A 22,771-nucleotide genomic window follows, 5' to 3' on the forward strand; every position below is an offset into this window, starting at 1 on the left:
TATGCCAGGTTCAGTACACAAGGAAGAGATCAAAGAGCTGTTGGAACATTGGGAACAACCTGARAGGCAAAAAGATCCATGTCTCAGGATGTCAGTGTGTTGTAGAGCAGAGGGTGACATAAGGGATTTTGGCCCAGGGAATGATAAATGCTACCAAGTATTGGTTTTTATAGCAATATTTTATTTGACTCAATATAGATCCACCCATCTCTCCTTAGTTCAGTGCTTTTTTCACTGTTTATGGGATGGGAGTGAAAACTGTAAATCTGAGAGTCATGTCCATTTGGTCTGAATGATTTAAATGGTTCCAACAGCATGCTGAAAGGCATAACTGGAGTAAAATTAATCCAGTCTAATGCTGTTAATATTTTCCTTGTTCAAAGTTGCATCATCTTTTCTGTGAAGCAGTTGAATTGCTGTAGAGATGGGGATGGAGGTGCTGCCTGTGAGATGGAGTTATGTTTAATGTCAGCTCTTCCAGGCTCTTGTCACAGTGCCTGTCTCTTGCAGCAGTACCTGGGAGATATCTTTATCTCCAGCTCAGTACCTCCGTGCTGCGGCTTTGCAGGTTTGATCTTCAGGGCAGAGGTTGCTACGACTGAGAGGAGCAGGCTTTGAAATCGTTCATTTTGTTCATGGAACAGAATAATCTGTTCCTGGGAACCACCTGGTCCAACTCYCTGTTTATCAGTGTCTTTCTCCCATGAAGCTGCAGTGCATTTCTAGAGCAGTGCCTGGTACAAGTATTTTGGGCTCGAGTGTAGTTGCTTGTTGACCGAGCTCCACTACGTGCTTATGCTCTGACTAATCAAATATCTGAAAGGTGGAATGGAGAAATTGCTGTGACACAGTATTGACTGTCTGTTTTGACAGAAAAGGTGCCATTAGCAGCCAAATCCAAAGCTGTTGAACATAGAGCTTTTTGCATATGGTTTTTAAAGATCACAAGTGGAAAATCAGCTATCAGAGAAGATATAAAGACAGTAGAGCTGTTGGAACTGAAGCAGTATTTAAATATTTGTATCGAGAACATGCAATGACAGTTTTCCCCAGATTTCCCTKAGAGGTTGTGGAGTCTCCCTCCCTGGAGTTATTCCAGAACTGTGCCATGTGCTCTGGGATGACCCTGTGTGAGCAGCAAGGTGGGACCACATGTGACCTCTATGGTCCCTTCCAGCCTGAGCCAGTCTGTGATCCTGGGATTTCTTTTCGTCCAGGTGAAAGCTTAGGAGCAGCATAATCTATTGCAGCATCTCTGCTCTGAGTGTTTTATCAGTAGCTGCCACGTGCTCTTTGTCAATGAGTCTTTSCTGGCGACTGTGCAGCTTCTCAATGCGTCTGTCAGGACAAGAACAGGTATAAAACTAATGCACTGCAAACCTGCTTTCTTGTTTTTGCAGAAGCAAAGGAACGTTAATTCTAACCCTCAAATACAGATGTTAGTCATCCTRTCTATATACACACATATCTAATTCTCAATGTCATGATTTTGGTCTTCTATCCCATCACTCTGTTTCCTTTTGTCCTCCAGTTTTATGGGTTCAGGTTTTCTCTCAGTGGTTAAACAGTTGAAGTGATCTCTCTTTGTATGCTCAAGGTTGTGTTCCAAGACCAGTAGCCTCATATTTTCTGAAAGTCTGGGTGAAACCACCTTTTTTCCTTTCCATATGGCAATACCGTAATTAATTTTTCCACACTGAGATAAATGTGGAAAGGCTCAGCATTTATAAATTCGTCCTGGTGACCCCACGTCAATCACAGAACAGCTCAAGCTGGTTGTACTTTCTGAAGGTGGTTTACTGTGCCAGGCCACAAATGCATTTTCCAGTGCTGGAAATCCTGTTAGAATTTGAGGAGGCAGATCAGAGGATTAGGGGCTTTGTCCTTYTGACACAAAAGCACCTGCTGTGCATGGAGGCAAGCAGGAAATGTCTTCTCACCTCATGCTATTTCTGTGTTCCAGTGACCTTCAGAGGCTGGGTTTGTGTGAAACAATCCATCCCCCGATTCCTGCTTGGGGGCACAGGGCCATGGGCCAGCTTTATTTCTGAAGGCTTCACAGTGCTGTGGAGGCAGCTGCCTATTTTTGTAACAAGTAGGTGGATTTTTTCAATAAACCAAAGCCCACGGATCTGCTTCACTCGATCCTTTGCCTTGAATTCCTCATCAGGTCAGCCGAGCTCCATCTCCCACGGGAATGCTGCACCTCCTGCACTTCTCWTGAGCTTTGGTGTCCCCACACCAAAGGCTGCCAGGCTTAGCAAGGGCTGTACTGCAAAGCTGTTCTAACTGCAGCTTTGCTCATCCAGGAATTTTGGTGTCCATGTAGCTCCCACCAGTGTTTTAGAAGGAAACTGTCACAGTTATATCATTGCTGCCTTTAAAGCATTTGCAGCAGCTGGTAGCTCTGMAAACAGGGAGTAAAACAAAATCCAGTGGTGGTATCCGTGTTCTGTCAGCTCTGAGATCAGACACTTGTCCTTCCCTTGCTGCCAAGAGGACCAGAAACACGCAGTTACAGTAAATATTTCCAGGTGTGGGTGGTCTCTAAGCTCCTTTTACTGCTGAAACATGGTACCGAGCATGGTATTGTGTAGGGGAGTATCAAATGGAAGAATGCCAGGGTTGTTTTTCAATCCCATATTCCTGTCTGTGCTGCAGCTGGCTCATCCATCTCCTTACACTCCCTCAGCTGTGTCCATAGTGTGCCTGCCAAGTGAGAGCATTCCCACCCAAAGCTGGAGCCTCTGGAGAAACACAGCCCTGCCTCAGTTCTGGGGGCTTTGGAAGGCACTGCCTGCTTGAGGTCAGAGGGATCAGTAGCTGCTTGATGTATTCTGAAACATTAATGAGCCAAATTTCACCCTTTTAAAGCAAAGTCATGGAGATCATATACTCAAAGGACACATAAATAAATTAGCTTATAACTAATTCCATCATATTAATGATGTGAAACATAACAGTATGAAAAAGACACAAAAGATTCCTTCAGAATCTGTACAGAAAAACTTAACTCTAATTAAAATTTGTTTAAAATACAGTTAAAAGTGAAGTTAAGCTTTTTTCAACAAGAAGATCATGTTACAATTAACCAGGAGGAAGTTTCATGATGATTCTGAATAAGTTTGGGGATAAATTTGCAAAGTTGCAAATTCAAGTACCCAGCCTCTGCTGTGTCCGGGATGTGACCCCGTTGACCTTTATGAGCTGCAGATAGAACAAAGTTCTCCCTGAAACAACCAAACACCTTCCTGGAATAGCCTTAATTTGACTTCTTTTTCTTTTTTTCTCAGTTCTGTAGTCAACTTTTCTTGCCAAATCTGATCATTAATATTTTATCTGGCACGCAATGCAGTTGTTTCTGGAATTTCTTCTTTTCTTGCTAAACTGCATGGGGAGGTTATTTGCAGGTCTTGTTTGGGGTTTAAAAGTATTTGCAAGGATGAAACCTAAAAGAACATTAGCAGGAGTTGAAGCTGACCACAAAAGYGAGGGTTTGATGAGAGAAGCAAACAGAAGAGCACTTTGAGGCCAGCTGGGAGTACCCACCCTCTGCAAAACACACTTTTARCCTCAYTTCARCCTTATCCCATAATTCATGTTGTTCTGCAGGATGTCATCCTCAGCTGGCAGAAATCAGCATTTTGCTTTTATTCCCTATTTCTATTGCCAAAAGAATTGGACTTTCTGAAAATACCCACCCACTAATGATCTGGGTGGAATCCCTCGTGTGGAATGCTGGAAGTAAAAGATGAATCACAAAGGAGGGTGAGGATGTGCAACTTCTAGTACCAAAAAAAATGGTGATTCACCAACATTTAAGGTATTTTTCCTTTGGCTGGGTTTTTTTTTCTACCTGAGACTCGAGAGACTGAAAACCAATTAGGCTTTCTGTGTGAAACTGGGAAGGGAGGAGAGTTTCCTGTGAAGCTGTCAATGAGAGGGTTGGGGAGAAGGAAATTGTGGAAGATTGGGGTGTAATGAGGCAGTCGTGCAGGTCAGAGGAAATGCCGAGAGTGCTCTGTCAATCCCTGTGCTCTTGAGGGATCTGTTGAGTAGAACACGATGTACAAAGAGGAAAATCCTCTACCAAGAGTCTGACTTGGATAAAGTTGATCTTGACACAGAAGGAATTGCTCTGGATTGTCTGTAGAATGGTGCTAATTGCYCCCAAAACCCAGTGCAGAAATTTTTGGGGCTGAATACCCAAAAAGTGGTAACAAACATATGGTTGCAAACTGGACCTTTTTAAAGGGTGATACTCTGAAGCAGTTTTCTAGGAATAGCTGGAGCCTCTCTGGGGCCAGTTTGAATTACWGAAGCTGCTGCTCTGTAATTTGTTACCATTTTTACCTCCCCAATCTTTGCAGCATGGAGATYAAAATACAAGGTGTAAAGTTCTCACTGTGGTACCGAGATGGCAGCACTAAATACAAGGGGTGGTTGAAAATCTTTYGGTTCTGCAGCTGCACGGGGGTGAAGCTCTTGCAGGTGATGATGATCGTTATGCAATTGTACTGGCAGGAGCAATTAGAGATTTACAAGTGCTTGTAAATGCTATTTATAGGATGGACACTTTATTAAACGAAATGCTAATCTTTTCTGCAGTGGGAGGAAATGTCAGAGTGCAGTCTGTCATCYTTGGGATGGGACTGGACTGTAAAGTCCAAAAGAACAGTGCTTAGTTCTTTTTGTAAAAGAATAGAGCTAGAGGTTTCCAGGAGACTTGGATATGGGAAATGGAGAAAGGAGATTTTGATTTTTTGCAATACTTGGGAATTTTAATATTAATGGACTGTGGGGTTTTGCGGGTCTATCTGGCTTGTGGGGTTTAGAATATATAATTTTAATTCTCAGCCTTTTAGTTTTCATTATTGAGAAGCAGAATTCAGTTTCTCACRGTGAATCTGGGAAAAGATAATTTAAATGCATTTTATTAGCTCTTTTTACTTTGTCAATAAATTTGTCCTAGAAAATTAAAAATTACAGCCATAAAAAATAATTTTGTTAATCTTTCCCTTTAAGAGACCCTGAATGTCCTTTTAAATACRACTGATGGATCCCATTGCAGTGAATAATAACGTGAATCAGGCTTAAACCCAAAAATAGAAAAGCCTGCTTTTTAGTGAATTAGTTTCATGATCCACTTGGTTATGAAAGTTTCAGAATAGTGGTTTGGTGGAGTTTTTTTTTGTGTTATTTTGGTTGTGCTGTAGTAAGTCATGTTCTTGTCAGCACTCACACTCATACGTGCACAGTAAGTGATAGGATCTGCTCTGTTAATTCTTATTTAATCCAATCAGCACCTCTCCAAGTGCAGGAAGCAGCAGAAGGAGGATTGTTTGGGAGAATGCACAGGGATTGCTGCAGACTGACTCCAGTTTACTGTCAGTGAGGATGGGAAGGAGAAAAGAGAGAAGAAAAATTTTAATCAAGATGCAATCATTTAAGGCAGCCTTTGGTAGGGGGGATGAAATAAAACTTGGTTTATGGTCATCTGCTTCCAATAGCTCCTGTGGCTTGTTGGGCCAGGGGAATATGTAGAATCATAGAATCCCAGACTGGTTTTGGGTTGGAAGAGTCCTTAGACATCATCTGGTCCCAACCTCCCAACCACAGTAATGGACAAAGCCATGTTTTCAGGAGCTGCTAATATATGTAGTTATACAAACTTCTTCCTGTATTTACACAATAAGGGAGTAATTTTCTTATACTGGAAGCAGATTTGCTGAAAAAGTTGTATGTAAAGAAGAAAAATTTTGTTTATTTGGTGATTGTCTATGGAGTATTTTTAGTGGGTATTCGCTGCTGGAGTCAGGCTTTCTGCTTGATTTCTACATCATAAACATGTTCGGTTTTGGTTTTTGGTTTTTGTTTGTTTGGGCTTTTTAATAGCAGAGAGATTTTCTTTGTGAAATTTTTATGCTTTCCACCCTTAGAGAAGACAGATGGACTTGTTTATGTGCTRCGAGGTTCAGGGCCAGATTATAGATGATTTTGCTTTGTGTCATTTMAAACATTCTTGTTTCTGAGCAAGGAAGTTGGCAATAGTCACGTGATTCACGGTGGAAAAATTATCTGCAGGCTGTTGCCTTAATAGGCTTAAAGGAATTAGCAGTGATGTAAATAATAGTTGTGTGTGTGGTGGGTGGGCAAGCAGCAAAGCGAGGGTGTGTTTGGGGTGAAGCCCTTCCCGAACGATTTTCTGCAAAAACAACCCTGTGGAGTGAATAATCCATTTTTATTTATGAGCAACGTTAACAATATTTGTAATGACAAAYCTGTAATTAAAAATGCAGGCAACACCTGAGGACATTTGGATTTGTAGGAGCCTGGAGCGGTGTTTGCGTGTGCATCTCTGTGACACCCTGTGGTGGCTCAGCTTGGCCCAGGAAAAATCCCAGTCGCAGGTGTTTGGAAGCTGAGGAAGAGGAGCAGCAGGGAAGAGCCAGCACTGCATGTGCCAGCCTTTCTGTGAAAACCAGGAAGGATTTCAAGAGACACTGCAGTGCCATTTCTAATTTAATTTGTGTGCAGATTGTACCCGCCGCAGCCGAGGGGAGCGTGGGCACTGCTTGAGGGGCATGGAGAGAAACAGTGCCCAGAAATGGGGACAAAGTGCCCAGAAATGGGGACAAAATACCCAGAATTGGGGACAAGGTGCTTCAAGGGCTCTGCCACAGTCTGGGGACATGCAGGGGCAGCACGGGCAGCTCTTCTGACTGTCCCTGAGCAGAGGAGGTCAGGGAGGGAAAATAATGATGTAGCTGATGGTGAAGGATTTACAACTCTAGTAGTACGATTACAGTAGTATTACTAAATATTAATAGCTTCTGAAATCCTCCTGTGGTTGAATTTACAGTTGATCTTTATAAATTGCCCAAAATTTTGTATGTTGCCAGCTTGACTAGAGATATTTTATTAAGAAAGAAACAGGTTTATCTAAACCAAGATATGTGTTTCAAACTGAGACACAGTGTCTAGTGTTTGTTATACTTGGCATTGATAACATGATTCCTCTTATCAAGTGTACTTGTATCATTTTCAAAGTTGGGTGATTATTTTTTCCCCTAAATATTTTGTTCTTTTTTGAATACTTGTGTGTTTGGGGCCACATATCTGGTGTAGAGTATCTGAATTTAAAACATGAAAACTGGCTTTGGTGGATTGTGTAGGGGAAAATGGGGTACTGTAAAGCTGGAGTGTAATGAAACTAAGGAAGGGGTAAATTTTGTGTTAGGAATGTTGGCTGGAGAAGCGAGTTGTACTCTGTTACCAGGGATTAGGTCCYGCATTGTAAATTCACTGCCCCGCGTTCCACTGAGGATCAAGTTTTATTCCATTTAAGAAGCTCTGTGCCCCCTTCTTCATTTCCAGAGAAACGGGCTGTAGAATGGTAGGAGAGGATTTATTCTCAGCTACTGCAAGACAGATGCTGTTTTCACAGCCGAATTTTTCTCTTTGCAATCTTGCCTGTGAGCATCAGCCTCATTCCAGCAAGTGGTACTGTTTCCTTTTAGAGCACTTCCCAAACCTTTGCATCCTTGGAATGTGAGAGCATTTTAATCGGATTTTGATGGCATTTCTTAGAATAAGGAGTGGGAGAGAGAGGAAGATTCCATGGAGATCTGTGGGATGGTGGAAGGGGCAGATTGATGTGGATAAGCCGATTGGGTTAGTGGCTATTTCGGAATGACAGGGTCATGGACTTGGGAGGAGGGGAATGGCGTCAGGGATAAGTGGTTGAAACAGAACTCCAAGTGGATTGGAAGATGAAAGGGAACGGACAAGGTGAGTGGAGTTCATTCTCCTGCYTGAGAGAGGGAGCACAAGCAGGGACAAAAATAAATCCCTGCAATTTCAGTGYCAGTGTGGGCTAAGTCTGGTCAAGGGAAGCTGAAGGTGAAATAACCACTTCTCCAGACTGCAGACTCAGGAAGGCAAGATCCTGGTTGGGGATTTTTAATTAATCACAAGCAGGAAGCTCCATAATCCACAGAATCTACAAATAAGTTTATTTGTGTGGTGGTAAATTCACACCAAAATAGGTTCAGTGAGAGGAGTCCAAACCTGCCCCTTCAAAAGCTGCCCAAAAGAGACAAGAGGGTGGCAACACAAATTTGGGCCCCTGGCTGTGAAGTACAGTGTGAATTTTCTAAAAATGAAGATTATAACAGCTTTTGAAGGAAAAAATAACCTTACACAGCCGCCTGCATTTGCTACGAGTTTAAATATACTTCTGTTAGAAAAAATTCAGGTTACTTCTTGTAGCTGAAATTCTAATTACTGCTGGTTTTCCCACTTCTCTGCAGTAAGAATATAATTAAAGYCAAAGCTCATCTCCTGCATTTGCTGAGATACTGGGAAAACTGCTTTGTCATGGTGAAAGTCCCATTTTGATGGAAAATCAGCCATTTGCAGGTCAGCTGCTCAGGTAGCACTTCACAGACTGCTGCCCCAGAAAAAGAGCTTTACAATAGAAAGTAAATTAYAGTAATTGAGATTACAGTAATGCAGAGCTGTGTGTTTAACCGGTGATTGACAGTACTTGAATTTGCAAACAGTCTTAACTAAACATGGTTTTAACTGTTCAGATTTGGTGTGTCTGCTGTGCAGCCTGCACCTTTCAATTACACCTTTAAGTGCTAATTTCTCGTTGATTCTTTAATGGCTGTTTGAAAAACAAATACACTTCTGCATTTTACAGTTACGTGAGGTGACTTTGTGCTTGGGATTTTTTTTCTTTACAATGCTTTGGATTTTTGTCTCACATGGCATTGCCTGTGAAGAGCTGGGTATGTGCCACACCTGAATCTGAATATTCTGTKTATTTGCAGGTGAGGTCTGGGCAGTGTCTCTGCAGTGATCACATTCCCTGTCCTTGAATGTGCCCTTGGTGACCAAGCTCTTGTTGTCACTATGAGAAAGGTTTCAGGCCCCATGGATTGGTTGCAGCAGGAAATTATGGTAAGTAGGAGCATGGGAATTTATAGGATGTGTTTATTTCCATTATATTTGGTTGTTGGGCCAAGTCAGTAAATAATGGTGTTTCTTGCTGATTTTTAGAGAAGGAACACTATGTCTTTCAGTGAGATATACTCTGGAATCAGCATATCTGAAAGGCACCTTCATCTGAGTTTGCTTCCTTGTGAATTAATGTGAAAATGATGTTATTTGATGTTCATGCTGACTCTACATCAATACTTGCATTTTTCTCCTTTTTTTTTTTTCCCAGATTCCTTTTCCTTGCTGGACTTTTTCAGTTCTGTCAAATGTGTAATTCCAGCTATGGCAACAAGAGTAGAAATAAATTCTACTTTGGCGTCTTTGACGGCAGTCCCTGACCTGAGTGAGCTCAGGGCTGAGGAGAAGGCACAGCGTGTGTATGTCAGTGTGCTTTCAGATGCCAGCAACAAGGCAAAGGAAACCTCAGCATCACTGACTCTSGAAGAGAACAAGAAATTTGGCAATTCCCTGAGATCTGCAACCATGCCCTCGCTGGGATCGAGACCGAGACTTTTCCCAAAGCCTTTTTGTAAAGAGAAACCCTCGGATACTTTTGCGAACGTCAAACCGCCCGTCCCAGCGTTCAGGTCCAGCAGCTTGGTGAGAAAGGCTCCTGAGGAAACACCCTCTGCCAAGGTGTTGAGTGGGAATGTCCCTCCTTTAGTGGATCAGAAAGCCATTGACACTGAAAATCAGGCTGATGGTGACATGGTCACAAATGTGACTTTCTATACGGGGCCCAGTGCCAACACGGTTATTCTGTTCGAGCCAGCGGGTGCCGAGCAGACCAAGGTCAGCCTGGCCCAGGAGAAAAGAGCTCARGAGCGCAGGGGATTCACTGCTCTGCAAACCAAGGATCTGCAGGGCTCTGTGAAACCAGCAGAGGCACCCAGGAATCCTGAGGGATCTGTCCATAGGCAGATGTCGTTTTCCTCCAGTCTCAGACCTGTCTCATGGAACTCCCTCAAAACTGGTGAGAAGAAAGATGCTCGTGAAGCTCATCCGGGGGAGAAAAACAACGATGATGCAAATAATSTCAACAATAAAGTTGATTTCTCTGTTGATGTCCAGCAAAGGGCAAAACACAGACCGGTGTCTGCTATTTTTCTGGAATCATTACGAGATCAAAAGCATCACCCTGTGGAAGCTTCTGAAGAAAAATCTCCTACGGAGAAATCCGGGGTTAGAAAACCAAGGCCTTTGTCCATGGACCTGACAGCTAAGTTTGAACATAAAGATCTTTCTTCTTGCAAGAAGGCTGGTTCATCCCACGAAAGCAAGGAGAATGTATCCATAATTGCTTTTACTGATGTGGGTAACAATCAGTCTGAAACGGGGCCAAAACATGAAGAAAATGAATTAAATAAAAGCAGTTCTTCTAAAACAAATCTGAAATGTAGCAGTCAGGACATTGGCATCCTTAATAATGGGAAATACACCTGGGAAACAAARCTTAAATCTAAAAGTGAACAAATTGAGACAAAACCAGAAATAATTATTAACTTGCATGGTCCTGATAGAAGTCCTGAAACAAGCAGTGAAAGCAGAACTAATAAAGGGGGGAAGAGACCAGATCAGAAGGAAACGTATGTGTTCCTGGGCTSTGAAAGTCCTGCAGCTTCCTCAGAAAAAGAGAATAATATCCTAAGAGGCAGTGTTAAAAAACACATCAGTTTGTTTACTTCTGAAAATCCCAGTCCCACAGCAGATTCAGAGCTTCTCCCAGCGACTGCYGAGAAGGAAAACAGGTGTGTGACCATCCAGCAGAGGATCAAGGAGCTGACAACAGAAAATCCTGATACCAAGGCAGGAAATCTGCGCCGGTCACAGCAGTCACGGCCACTCTCTGCAGACTTAACAAAGATGTAGGTTACAGAGAAATTCTGTTTAATCCTCTTGGCTTCGTGTTGTTCAGTAAAACTTCCTCTCTCGGTCAAGTAAAAAAGCTGCTCATTTGGCTTCCACTAAATGTGATTTTTTTTTTAATACTGTTATTCTTATGTTCTTTCCTGCTCTTTTTAATCTAAAAAAGAGAATATTATATATATTCTGACAGCTGAAAAAAGATAATAAAGCTATTTGATAATAGAGTTCATAGATAATRAAGTCAATATTGTGACCTTTGCATGTAAGTGTAGCTGTCAACAAGAGAGATTATAGATTGTTAGGCATCTCTAAATCCTCTGTTATCAAATAAGCTGCATAACTAACAATTTTTGGGGAAATTYCTTTGGTCTAGATAGAATTTAATTGCCAAATACAGTAATTTATTGTGAAATAGTGATGTTTCTCCTGTAGGAAATGTAATTTAATTTCTACCAGTTTGCTTGGTAGGAAGTGACCCTACTCAGCTGGGCCAAAGAAGTAACACCATTTTTTTTTTTTTTAGGTTCTCAAGTCCAACGTTGGGCAGTGAAGCAAAGCCTGAGAAACCTGGTGAGGCTGGAGCTGACTTGACCCATGACCTGCAAGAAAATCCAAAAGTAAGGAACTGTCAGCAGCTGGCYGTGCAAGAAGGTCTTTTTATATGTGGCTTTATCAATCAGTGACTTTTAAATGGGTGTGGAGAGTATTAGGGCTGACACAATCCTAATGGATTTACCAGGGTGAGTGTCTTTAGGACATGCAGATTAAAGTACAGGAGTGTTGTGTCTGCTGAGTTTGTCAAGCTCAGTGTGCACACTGTTCACTTTAGGAGAGCAAGAGAGGGAAAAGTATTTTGTGTGCTGTTTTTAAGGGATTTCTAATACATGRAACCCCCTAGTGAGTCACTTGTGGCTGTGGTGGCTTTGTGCAGCAATTTWAATTTATTTTCTCCAAGCAGAGCATTAGGATTGTGCTTTCCTGCATCCAAGTACCATTTCCTGATAAATCACAGCCTGGACCTTTGTCAGTCTCCACGACAATATTTACCTGAGCAGTTTAGACAACAAAGTGTTCCAGGGAAAATGGGGATTTGCTGTGGAAGCTTCAGGCTCTCTCTGTTTCTAAGCAACACTTCAGTGTTGCAAAACAGAACTTCTCTGGTGACAGTTCTTAGTAAAGGAGATTTAATGTAGTTTAAASGTGTTTGTAATGAGTTCTCATGGCTTTTTTCCTGTCCAAGATAGGAATATGTGGAAAGGAAAAGCTACAGGTGCAAAGTTTCTGTAGTTTAGAGTTATTTTTGAGAAGTGCAATTTGTTTTAAAAAGAAAATCTTCCATTAATGGAAGTGCTGTTTTCAGAATCTGACAGTAAAGTAGGATTAAAGAAATTTGTTGATGAATGTAGCTCAGACTTAAAAAYTTTTATTTATAAATTCCTTTAGTACTAATTTTCTGATATTCTTTAGCTTTTTAAGACAATCCTAAGTCAAGCCTGAGTTTTAAATTTTAAAACTTGAAAAAAAGATGGATCTCATGTAAAACTCTAATAATCTTTGATTCTCTTTATTCTTTGTATGCTGTGCTTTTTCATTGAGTGCTATTAAAAATACCACCTTTTAAGATGATTTATTTCCTGTGAGTAGATAATCGGGAGGCATTGGTAATAAATAATAATTTCCATCTTTCCTTTCTACTTCTGCTCAGCTTAACATTTCTCATYGCTGAGCAGCTCCAGCTGTGATAATTATTCAGATCTTCACGTTCCTTGCAGTTTCTGACCATGTAACTTGGTTATTAGTGAGCAGATATGAGATACTAAATAAATATTTTTTAAATCAAGATTCAGGAGCTGGAGCTACACATYCCCTTGGTCTCAGTGGAGTTTGTGTACAGGGTCTTTTGCACAAAGTAGATGCAAGTAAGTTTTACGATAAAGTTTATTACACATCTCTTAAATAGACCCTGCTAATTGTTGGATTTTGTTGTTCCAGAGCAAGGAGCTGAAGCTCACCCATGGCACAGATTTCACGGAGGCATTTGCTCCTGGGAAGCCTTGGAAATCCCGGCAGGTTTTAAAGATCACCAATAAACCTGATCAGCTGGAGAGGAAAGGAAGCTTCCTGGGAGATGGTCAGCATTTCTCGCAGCAGAGTGAGAGTTCTGTCTCATTCACGAGCAATTTCGAAAAGAAAGTAAACCCAGCAATTCTGGAAAAGCCAGTCATTAAAACTGTCCGAGCCACSCTGTTTGAGCACAATGTCCAAAAGCACAGCGTTGTTGCTGAGCATTCTGGGGCCAATCCTGCACCAAAAAAGAACCAGGAGCCTGAAGCAAAGCAGGACTTGGTGGTTTTGGGGCACAGCAGACGCTCATGGATTGGAGAAGGGGAGGAAACTSCTGCTGTAAAGGAGCATCACAAGCAACCTGATCCATCAAAACATCCAGCACATGCAGAGAAAAGCCCAAAACCGGCTTGTTCAAGTGAAGACAAGAAAATGAGTCCGGGAATTGTCTTAGAAAAACCTTTTGTTGAGAAAAGTGAAAAACCCGCCCCCAAAAATGCAGAAGATTCGCAAATTTACCAAAGAATAGAGCCCAGGTATGAAATCTTTCAGACGTGTGGTGAGAGGGCTCTTAGTGAAACCATCACAATGGCTCCTGAGAAAAAGGCCATGACTCTGAGAGSTAGAAAATCATCTGTGAAAGAGAATAAAACTGATGAGGATGTTACACCCACAGGGCACTCCGTTAGGACAAGCAGTCACACTCTTTACTTGAAAGAAGATAATGTAACTTCAGAAGSCAGAGAGGCAAAAGTTCTCACAAGCAAGGCTGTGTTGAGAGAACCTACTGATTTTCTCTCCAGTGAATGCATTTTACCTGAACAGAAAAGAGACTCTGATAAAACTGACCCTGAGCCACTGTTCATAGCTGAGAAAACACCTTATTCCACGAGCAAAAGTAAAAGTTTGGGAATGAGTGAAAAAGTYAACAAGCTCCATGCTGAAATTAAAAGTGATAAGAGTGAAGTCTCTTCTGTAGATAAATCAGAGAGGATTAGTGTGGTGAAGTGCTCTTCTGAGAAAAGGAGTTTCAGGGCAGGTGGGACAGATATCCATGAATTCCGAACCAACCTGGATCGTGAAGTGATTTCCACAAGTGTCAGTAAACACGGGGCTCAGACTTCAGTGCTTGCAAGTGGGCAATTTTTTAAATCTTCCAGTAGCCACCCCCCTGATACAAAAGGACTGAACGTTGCTAAAGAGGATTCTGGGGCCTTTGGTTTAAGGAAAAATCTGGACTTAAATTGCAAGGAGCAGGACTTTAGCTTGGCTTGTACAGCCCCTGAAAACAGTGAGAAACTCCGAGGAGCAGATGCAGAAGAGAAAGTCAGGAGAAGCAGAAGTAGCGTTTCTGACTTGAAGATTTCAGAAAGGTGGAGGAGGAGGACCTTGCCTCAGGAGTCAGTCAAGGTGGAAGAAGTTGTGTGGCTCACTCCTGAAAATATCAAGAGGCTGAGCCGGACAGATTCATTGCAATTGAATGAAATTTCACTTAAAAAGAAAAGTAAAAAAATCAAAGAAGGGGTGGAAGGGAGTGAGGCAAACCAAGCTGTTCTTGGCAGTCCTGATGATTGCATGAAACATCAGAGTTCTGTGTTTGAGCCAAAGGCAACTTATTTTGCAGTGACTTATCAGATTCCTGGTATCAAAAAAGAGAAAAGCTTTGTTGGTGCTCCCAGTACGAGTGAAATTAATACGGTTTCTGGTTCAAGCGAGGGAGCAGCAATTAATCTGGACCCTGTTTTTCCTGGAAGGTCCAAACCTTTATTGCAACAACCAAATAAAAATGTGACAAGTTCAACTTGTAGAGAAGACTCCCGGGAAGTGCATATTAGCAAGGATTGGGTCAAAGAAGATGAAAGAGATGCTGTTTTCTCCAAAAACGTTGCATTTGGTAATTTTCATGTATCTASAAAAGACAACCAGCAGCATCATGAGAAAGGTCTGGATCATTCTAAAGAGAAAATTATAGATGTTGATGCTTTCTTGTTGAAACAAGATCTGGAAAATACAGCTCAAACTGATTTCAAGAGTGGCAGAASGAAAATCTCCTCTTACCATGAGCCCCGGTCCCCACCACGTTCTGCACCGGTGCACAAGGACAGTGAGCTGGGCCCCCAGAAAAGGAGTGAGAATAATTCTGACTTGCCTGCAAGGAAGGCTGAGGATGGGTACAGATCCCAAATTCTCGATATTGATGCGCTTATGGCAGAGTATAAAGAAGAATCAGCAAAGGCCAGTAAAGCTCAAGAGAAGCTCTCTGAAGGTCTTGGCTCATTGAGTAGGGAGAAATCAAAAAATAAAAGAAATGTTTCAGATAGGATGACTCTTTCCTACAGCTGGAACGAGTGGAAAACTGGCTTAGAGCACTATTCTGTTAATAACAAACCAGGGGAACGTGCAGAAGAGCAGCACAGGCCAGAGAAACTAATGCTAAATGAGAAGAGCAAAGAGAAACTGGAATTACGGAGCCCTGAATTTGATAAGCAGAAGTCCAAAGACAGAAAGGTCAGCCCTCCTTTGTGGGGAAACCCCAGCAGCGTTTTYCCGGAGAAGTTTCTAAATTCACCTGTGGAATTTGCTAGGAAGAAAACTTTCATTGTTGATGAGGATGAGGAMGTGAACTTGACCTCCAGGAATCAGGGTGCAAAATTTGTGATTGAAAAGGTACAGCCCATAAAYATAGTGAGTACAGAGCAGAGGCTGGAAGTCAATCTGGCCTCCAAATTGTCCCAAAAGAATGATGATGGRCTCTTGCAGAAGAGGTTGATGGCAAAAGAACAGTTCTTTGAGGTGTCTCCAGAGAGTGATTGGARCAAAAACGTGGTGAGGAGCTCTACATTGAGAAGCAAAGACAGCACAAATAAGATGTGTGAGGGCGACTCTTTCAAAAGTAAAACRGATTGGAAGAGCTACATGTCTGGGTTTGGGACTGCCCCCGCGGATCTCAGGCGATCCTACTCGGAAAAATGCCGCCAAGGAAGGGACAGTGTGCCCCTCGTGCAGGAGGTGAGGGCAAGGAAGGATCTGCACCGATCCAGGCCCAGCTTCGCCTTGGAAAATGTGGATAATGCGTGGAAACACAAGATGGCAGCTCAGTCAGAACCATTCTTCCACGAGGATAAAAAGGTACTTCCAAATGGTATCCAAGGAACCTTTCTTTAATAAAGATTTGGTTGTTTCCTTGTACCACTTTTCAGCACTCTGCAGCAAGGCAGCAGATCCAGTCTTTGAATTGAAGTTCATTTCCTTTTGAGTTCTCTTTTCTTGAGGAATGTCTATTGTACTGATGACCTGATTTTTGGTTCAAGTCTAGAAATAGTTACTGATGTTTCTATGGAGAGCTTAAAAAGGTTTAAAAAAAGTGTGCCTATTTTTTTTTTAATGATGTGAACCTGAGAGGTTAAATTGTTAACTCTGCAATTTTATGTTTACTTGAAAAGAACTAATTTGACTTTATTTTATAAGTTGTCAGCAATGGTCTTTTCAGACCTCTCTTTGTTTTTTGTCTTTATCTGGAAAAAGCAAAATTTATTTTTATTTTTTTACTGCATGGATGGCCTTCATTTTTCTGTGAAACTCCACTRTTTTTCTAACTTTGGTGAGAKKCTAGAGATTTCCATAACACAGTTAYRTGTGAGYGAAATCCAGAGRTTGGATTTGGTTSGAAAAGACCTTAATGGTTCWATAATTCTGTGATTAAAGTGTAGGATGTTCATGGCTATAATGTTTTATTTCATTTTGTGTTTTCAGCTTTGAATTTCCTCTAGGGTTTTTCTCAAAAAGGCATTTTTTATACATAGAAAAAATATATATATGTATGTGCACATGCATGTATATTTAATCACATTCATAACTGTATTTTACAGGCTTCCAGGAAAGAGTGGAACAAGCAGAGTTCAGACAAAACAGAAGGAACAGATTTTACCTCGGTGTCAGCACAGAGGAGCCGCCACAGTTTCTACAAGGAGAGGAGAACRGATTTTGGGATGGTATGTGATCCTGGAGGAGGGGTTTGGGGAGGGATGAAGGAGCTGCAGCTCTGTTTTTCCTTTTGCAAAGGGCTGTGGCAAAAGGACGTGTCTGCCAAGCTGAGAAGTGTTTGCTGGGGGTTTGAAGTGGTGAGGCTGCCCCTCCCAGGGATCCCACCCCACTGCTCCCTGCCAAAGCTTCCAGCACAAAGCCTCAGCCTTGCAGCTTGCTCAGTTTGCTYTCTGAGTGAAGAATTTCCACCCTGAACTCAAGATGGCTCTAGAGCATTATGATTTTTGTTGTTTTCTCAGCTTGTGCAGACAAACAGAACTGTGTCCCAGCCTGAGAAATGATGGGTTTAATTTTCTTTCTGTAGGCGACACACAGAGCAGTGTTTCTGTRAAGGATCACAACTGACATTTTGGGTGGTTTGATTTGTGTCTAACACACGAGCTGTTGGGGTGAATTCCTGGTTGAAGTTGTTGGGTGCTGTTCTAAGTTTCAGAAGGATGTCCTGACTTAAGCCTTTTGAGAAATTTTATGTTGTGAAATAGCATCCTAAATCCAGCTGTTGTTCTAAAATACAAAACAGAGGTCTGGATGTTCCAAAACATACACAGTAAATGAAATACCAACTTGTTTTTGAGGGAAGTAAAGGATTTGGAGAGCAGAGACTGAAGGGTGTTGTCCCATGGACTGTCCCAAGGTCACACCTTCCCTGTCCTCTCTCTGCCAGCACACTCTGCAGTGAGCTGCTGCACTGYCCTGTTCTGTCATGGCTCACTCTGCTGTTTGCAGACCTGCAGCAGAGAACACACAAAAAGATAAAAAAGAAACTGTAATTGGATTTTATAAACCAGTTTCCTAATGGTTTTGGAAACAGGCTCAGATTGTTCTTCAGTTCTAGTCTTAAAGCTTCATGGAAGGTATCCAAGGGCCAATGTSCCTTTGTCTTTTCCATTCTTAGCATGGACTTCAGGTTCATTTTAGGGAATTTGGGTTATTGGCAGAATGGGCACTTAGCCAATCCCTAAAAATTACGTGCYATCAGTTTATGGTGTAAATATGGGAAGGTGGTGTTGGCCAGGTAGGAAATGTGGGATAGAAGGGCTGTTGGGAGYAGTGCTGGGATAACTGAACTGCTCATGTGCTGTACTCAGATAAATACACCTGTTGTTCTCCAACTTCTTCGTTAATTGGGAGGTTACTCAGAAATCCTTTAACTTCACCAAGCGTAGCCCAAGACAGGAAAGGAAGGTGGGAAAGGGACACTCGGCTCCATGGAAAGAGAACCCTCTCATGGGGGAATTCAGTAGGATCTGAGTGCTTTGCTCCTTTATGTTGCTTTGGAAAGGCTCCTTGGGGCGTGTGTTGTGCAGTGCCATGGGAGCCAAAGGGCAGCTTGGTCCTCCTGGGTGTAATGTGTGAGTGGGTGCATGGAAGGGGTGTTTGGGAGGTAGAAAACTCACCACACTGATGTTTTCCAAAGCCCCACACAGTTCCTGCAGAAGGTTATGTAAAACCAAACCGTTCCTCTGCACCGAGGTTCTGCCTTTGTTTCCTTTGGAGAAATCACAGACTTTGGGTGCGGAGTCAGAGTTCTGTCAGAGCGTTCCAACACTYCCCTCTGCTGGACACACAGCCGAGCTGTGTGAGGTGGACAGACACGAGGGGTCAGGAAAGAGCCACRGCAGTCACAGTTAAATCCTGTATTTCCTCGGAAATATCCCGTGTTTCCTTGGTGCAACTGTAAAGGCGGAGTAGATGGAAACCAAACATTGTGCTGCTGTTTGCTTTGAACTGTTTCTGGTCTGTGTGGTTGGGAAGATACTGTTTTTTTCTTGTGGCATAGTGACAAAAAATATTCTCCAGACCATTTTCCTGGTCAGCAAGGATATTGGTATCGTTTTAGTTACACTGATGCTCACAGTGAGAAGTCTTGGTGCAGAATAAACAATTCCTTTTGATTCACATTCCCCACTAAAGGARTGTGATGATCTGATATTGATACCCTTTATGTTTGACAAACCAGTTTACAAGAATATCCATTTGTTGCATTATTCCACATCTGTCTGTGATAATAAACAACTGCTTGAGTGGCATTTTCCAGGACAGCTGATGAGCTAGGGTCTTACAGATAAACACAATTCCAAATGGAACCAAGGTGCAGCAGTATCATTTTACCTCTAGAGAAGTAATTTCTTTGGGATTATATTCCAGAGAATCTGATTGTAATTAGCCTGGTTTTCAGAACATTACATAGGATAACTTYGAAATGAAACYATTTCAAAMTACAAGTGGGAATATGGGATTGGARTTTGMAATTGCAAAGGATGATACTCTGGAGATTTAACGCTCCTCTAGATCGTATTATTTAGCTATTTTGAGTTTGTATTGAYTAAARAATAGAGGAAGGCTTTTATAAAGATTCCAGCACCACTACTAGACTATCATCATCTATGGTTTTACTATGGCTAATATGGTTTTACTTCCCTTTCCTTTAGCCCTGCTGCAGCACAGAGTAGGTATAAAAATGAAGCTTTGTGCTTTGTGCAATAGGAGGCTTTTCTCACCATCTCAGCTGCAAATCTCAGGGCACTGGACTCTTGTAGGGATCTTTTCCTTCACATCTGGAATGCAGGTGGAGGGACAGATGTGAGCAGCTGTGCAATCAAACCCTCTCTGGGCCGGTACCTGTGGTCAAACAGGAGCTGTTCCCACTCGGTGCCTCCCGGGCAGGCCCCGCACCTTCACATCCAGGAGCAACCACAGAGTCAGGAGGTGTTTCCATAAATTGTGTGATTCCATCAGAGCTGACGTTGGGTCACAAGCCTGGATTCCTGATTGAGTCATCYAGGCTGATAAGAGTGTTGGGAATGAAAACCTGAGCAATGTGTGCTGGGGCTCATCCTCCAAATAAAGGAACCGCAGGTGTGCTGTGGGACCAGAGGAATTTTACCTACAGCTGGAAATGGAGCAGCTTTAGTGCAACTGTGGGTTACAACCCAAACTGCTGCTTTGGGGAGTCAGAACAGAGCACTGCTACTACAACTGGTGTAGGCAGGAATTATTTTGAAGCCTCTCAACTTTTTTTTTTCTTTTTTAATTTTTTTAATATTAAAGTCTTTAGGGAGGAAAATCTCTCTAATGGTCTCCATAGAAAGATGCATTTATGTGAGACTGCGATGTGTGGGTGGGGAAGGGTTTGTTGAAGAAAATYATGAGCTGACTCTTAAAATATCTTGGAAATGAACTGCAAGGGAGAGAAGATAAATATTTTATAAACATGTGCAGATGAATTTATGGTTTGGCTTGTCACAGTTCACCAGTTGTTTTCAGTTCTGCCTGTGATAGGTTCGTCTCCTGCCCCCAAAAACCTCACCTTCTCTTTTTCTGGATTGTGTAAAGCCTTTAATATTRGAGCTTTGCTCCTTCTGAAATCCATCTTGAATTGTTCTGTTAYCCCAAAAACTGGCTCAGCCTGGAAGAAAATCAAAATACTTTGTAAGCCCTATAGGAACTCATAGGTGATGATTAGAAAAGTGTGAGATTGTTTCCTAAAAGTACCAAAATTTCGAGGAGAGGAGGCTGCAGCATCCTGGAAGCTGTTTTGTGTCACCTCCACCTTGTCCTTCTCTGGGAAGGGTGAGAGCTGGAGCAGAGCTGGGAGGAGACAGTCTCCTGTCACTTATCTTTCCTTTTCTTATCAAAAAAAGGATGTAAGTAAAAAAAGCAGTGTTACAATTCCCATTTTTACTCCTCACAAACCACCCACTGCTGATGTCCAACAACTCCACCACTCTTTTTTTTTTAAACCCAGCCCAAGGAGGACGACCCGGGGGTGGGTAAAGCTCTGCCTGGGCTTTCTTCCTTTTTTGGCAGTTTTCATTCCCTGGGAACATTCCAGGGSTGTATAAAAAGCCACTTCGTTGTGTCTATTTCTTCTCGTTCACAAAATACATTTTTATATTCAAATAACATAAAACCAGCATAAAACTCCTCTTGTTACACGTGTGAATTTTTGCCTTTTCCTGTGCATCACCAAAAACCAGGTCAGCGAGTGACCCCTCCGGCGTTCGGAGCGTTTCATAACCAAGAGGTTTTAGAGCTTCCCCTTCCTTCTGGAGGGCCTTTAGTGCAAAACCCAAACTCCTGTCAGCAATTCCAGCCTAACCCACTCCAGATGACGGAGTTTGGGGATGTTCAATAACAAGTGGTTAGGTCACATGCTGCCGGTAGCTCGGCGGCTGCTCCTGAGGAGCCCCAGCTCGCGGTGAAGGCGCTCGGTGACGTGAGGCCAGACACACTCGGTACATTATTCATGGTGCTTTTAATTGCTCCGCTCTGCTTTTAACCGGTGCTGGAGGCGGGGAGAGCTGGCAGCTGCCTGGAACAGGGATGGGTTGGYGTTAACGCGGAGCTGTGGAAAATGGAGTATTATTACTGTCCACGTCTGCTGAAGTTCCTGCAGTATCTGTGGGTAAGTGTGCTCTGGGATGGCACTGTGCTCCCAGAGCTGGMTGTTTCCGCTGTTTTCAGAAATTCTAGTAGTGTTTGTACATGCTCAAGGCTTTCTTTAGCAACTTCTTTCTGAGTAGTAATGTGAAACTCGGGATTTATTTTGGGTGAGAAAAGCTGTTTTATCTCTACTRCTTCAAACTGCAGGCTACCCGAATGTGCCTTGGAAAACTCTTTTAAGAATCAGCATTTCTTCCTTGTTTATGCCGAACCATGGGAGTTGTAGTTTAGTTTAGTGTGTATTTGGGATATTCTTCCCTCTTTGTGTAAAAGCTCTCCCTGGCTCTGGAGCTGCTGCCCCGGGACCCTCCTGCCCTCCTGCCAACTATTCCGTGCTGATGGCTTTAGGAGTGTGTCATTTTATAGTTCCTTTTTTTGTTTTTAATTTGACTCTTCATAGGTTTCGATGTCTCAGTGAGCACTTCCTCTTCCTCAGGGCTGTCTGTCATGAAAAGCTCTTTTTAGCAGCTCTGACTGAGCTGCCCTGCCAGCTTTGCACAGTGACTGYTGTGTGTCTGAAACTTTCACATTTATAAAACATGCATTTGGGTTGTAAAGCCTTTAGGAATAAATACTGTATTGCTTTGAATGAATTACTTAATATTTTAATTTCTCCTGTACTCATCAAAGATCAGTTTTCATTTGCTTGTTGTAGTTTGCATTGATCTGAATTTTTTCAGCTGTCAATTCAGSGTGAAATCAGCCCTGACACCGAACCTTTTCATCTTAGCTGTTTGCCACTAWGTTTTAAAACTGTAGCAGAGAGTTTCCTTCCCTCATTTTGAGTTTCATTTTGCAATCCTTGTCTGTATGTCCTTTGATCGTCTGTGAGGTGCWATTGTCCACTGTGAATTTTTTGCTGCTGGGAGAGAAAATTGTACTTGAAGAACTGGGCRTTTTATTAAAAATCTTTTCCTGTTGGAGACTGTAGCAGTGTAAAACATGGAAGTGCTTGGACATGAATTAAGTTGTTTTATTTGAGCAGCTAGGTTTTAAAGAGACAAGTTTTCTTTAAATTGCCAATGAAAAATTTAGTCATTAGTTTGACGAGGGGGAGGATCTTCTTTGTGGTTTGTTGGTGTGAGAAGTGTGAAAGAGCTCTCTCCCTGCTCTTGCTTTGACATGGGATTTTCCATAAGRCCAGGGGAAAAATCCCAAACCAACCCAAACTTTGGATCAGTCCAGAAGATGCCTGGGAKGATGGGCTCTAGTATTGTGCAGTTCTAGACTGTAACAAGACAGAATGTTGCATTTTTTTGGCATATATTCYCTTTTAGAGGCCTTGGAGCATTCCTTAGGCATTTCCATTCAGGCACACTCTCCTGATTTGCTGCAAAATACTGGA

At 42.3% G+C, this 22,771-nt stretch overlaps 1 protein-coding gene across 3 annotated transcripts in view; it reads left to right on the plus strand.

Moving 5' to 3' along the window:
* Positions 1-22,771, plus strand: part of KIAA1671 (KIAA1671 ortholog) — a 64,693-nt gene that overhangs the window by 11,033 nt on the left and 30,889 nt on the right. For 2 of the 3 annotated variants that reach the window (XM_057385123.1, XM_057385122.1), the window contains 5 exons: positions 8,838-8,967; positions 9,236-10,871; positions 11,396-11,489; positions 12,865-16,065; positions 16,806-16,928. In XM_057385123.1, coding sequence (XP_057241106.1) covers positions 9,289-10,871; positions 11,396-11,489; positions 12,865-16,065; positions 16,806-16,928 — 5,001 coding nt within the window. In that variant the 5' untranslated portion in view covers positions 8,838-8,967; positions 9,236-9,288. Of the gene's footprint in view, positions 1-8,837; positions 8,968-9,235; positions 10,872-11,395; positions 11,490-12,864; positions 16,066-16,805; positions 16,929-21,166; positions 21,389-22,771 lie in introns of those variants that run through there. The other variant, XM_057385125.1, reaches the window with a different exon arrangement.

This window comes from Malurus melanocephalus, unplaced genomic scaffold, assembly GCF_030028575.1.
Source record: "Malurus melanocephalus ecotype Western Australia unplaced genomic scaffold, MMel_1.1 scaffold_792, whole genome shotgun sequence".
In the NCBI taxonomy this organism is placed as follows: Eukaryota; Metazoa; Chordata; class Aves; order Passeriformes; family Maluridae; genus Malurus; species Malurus melanocephalus.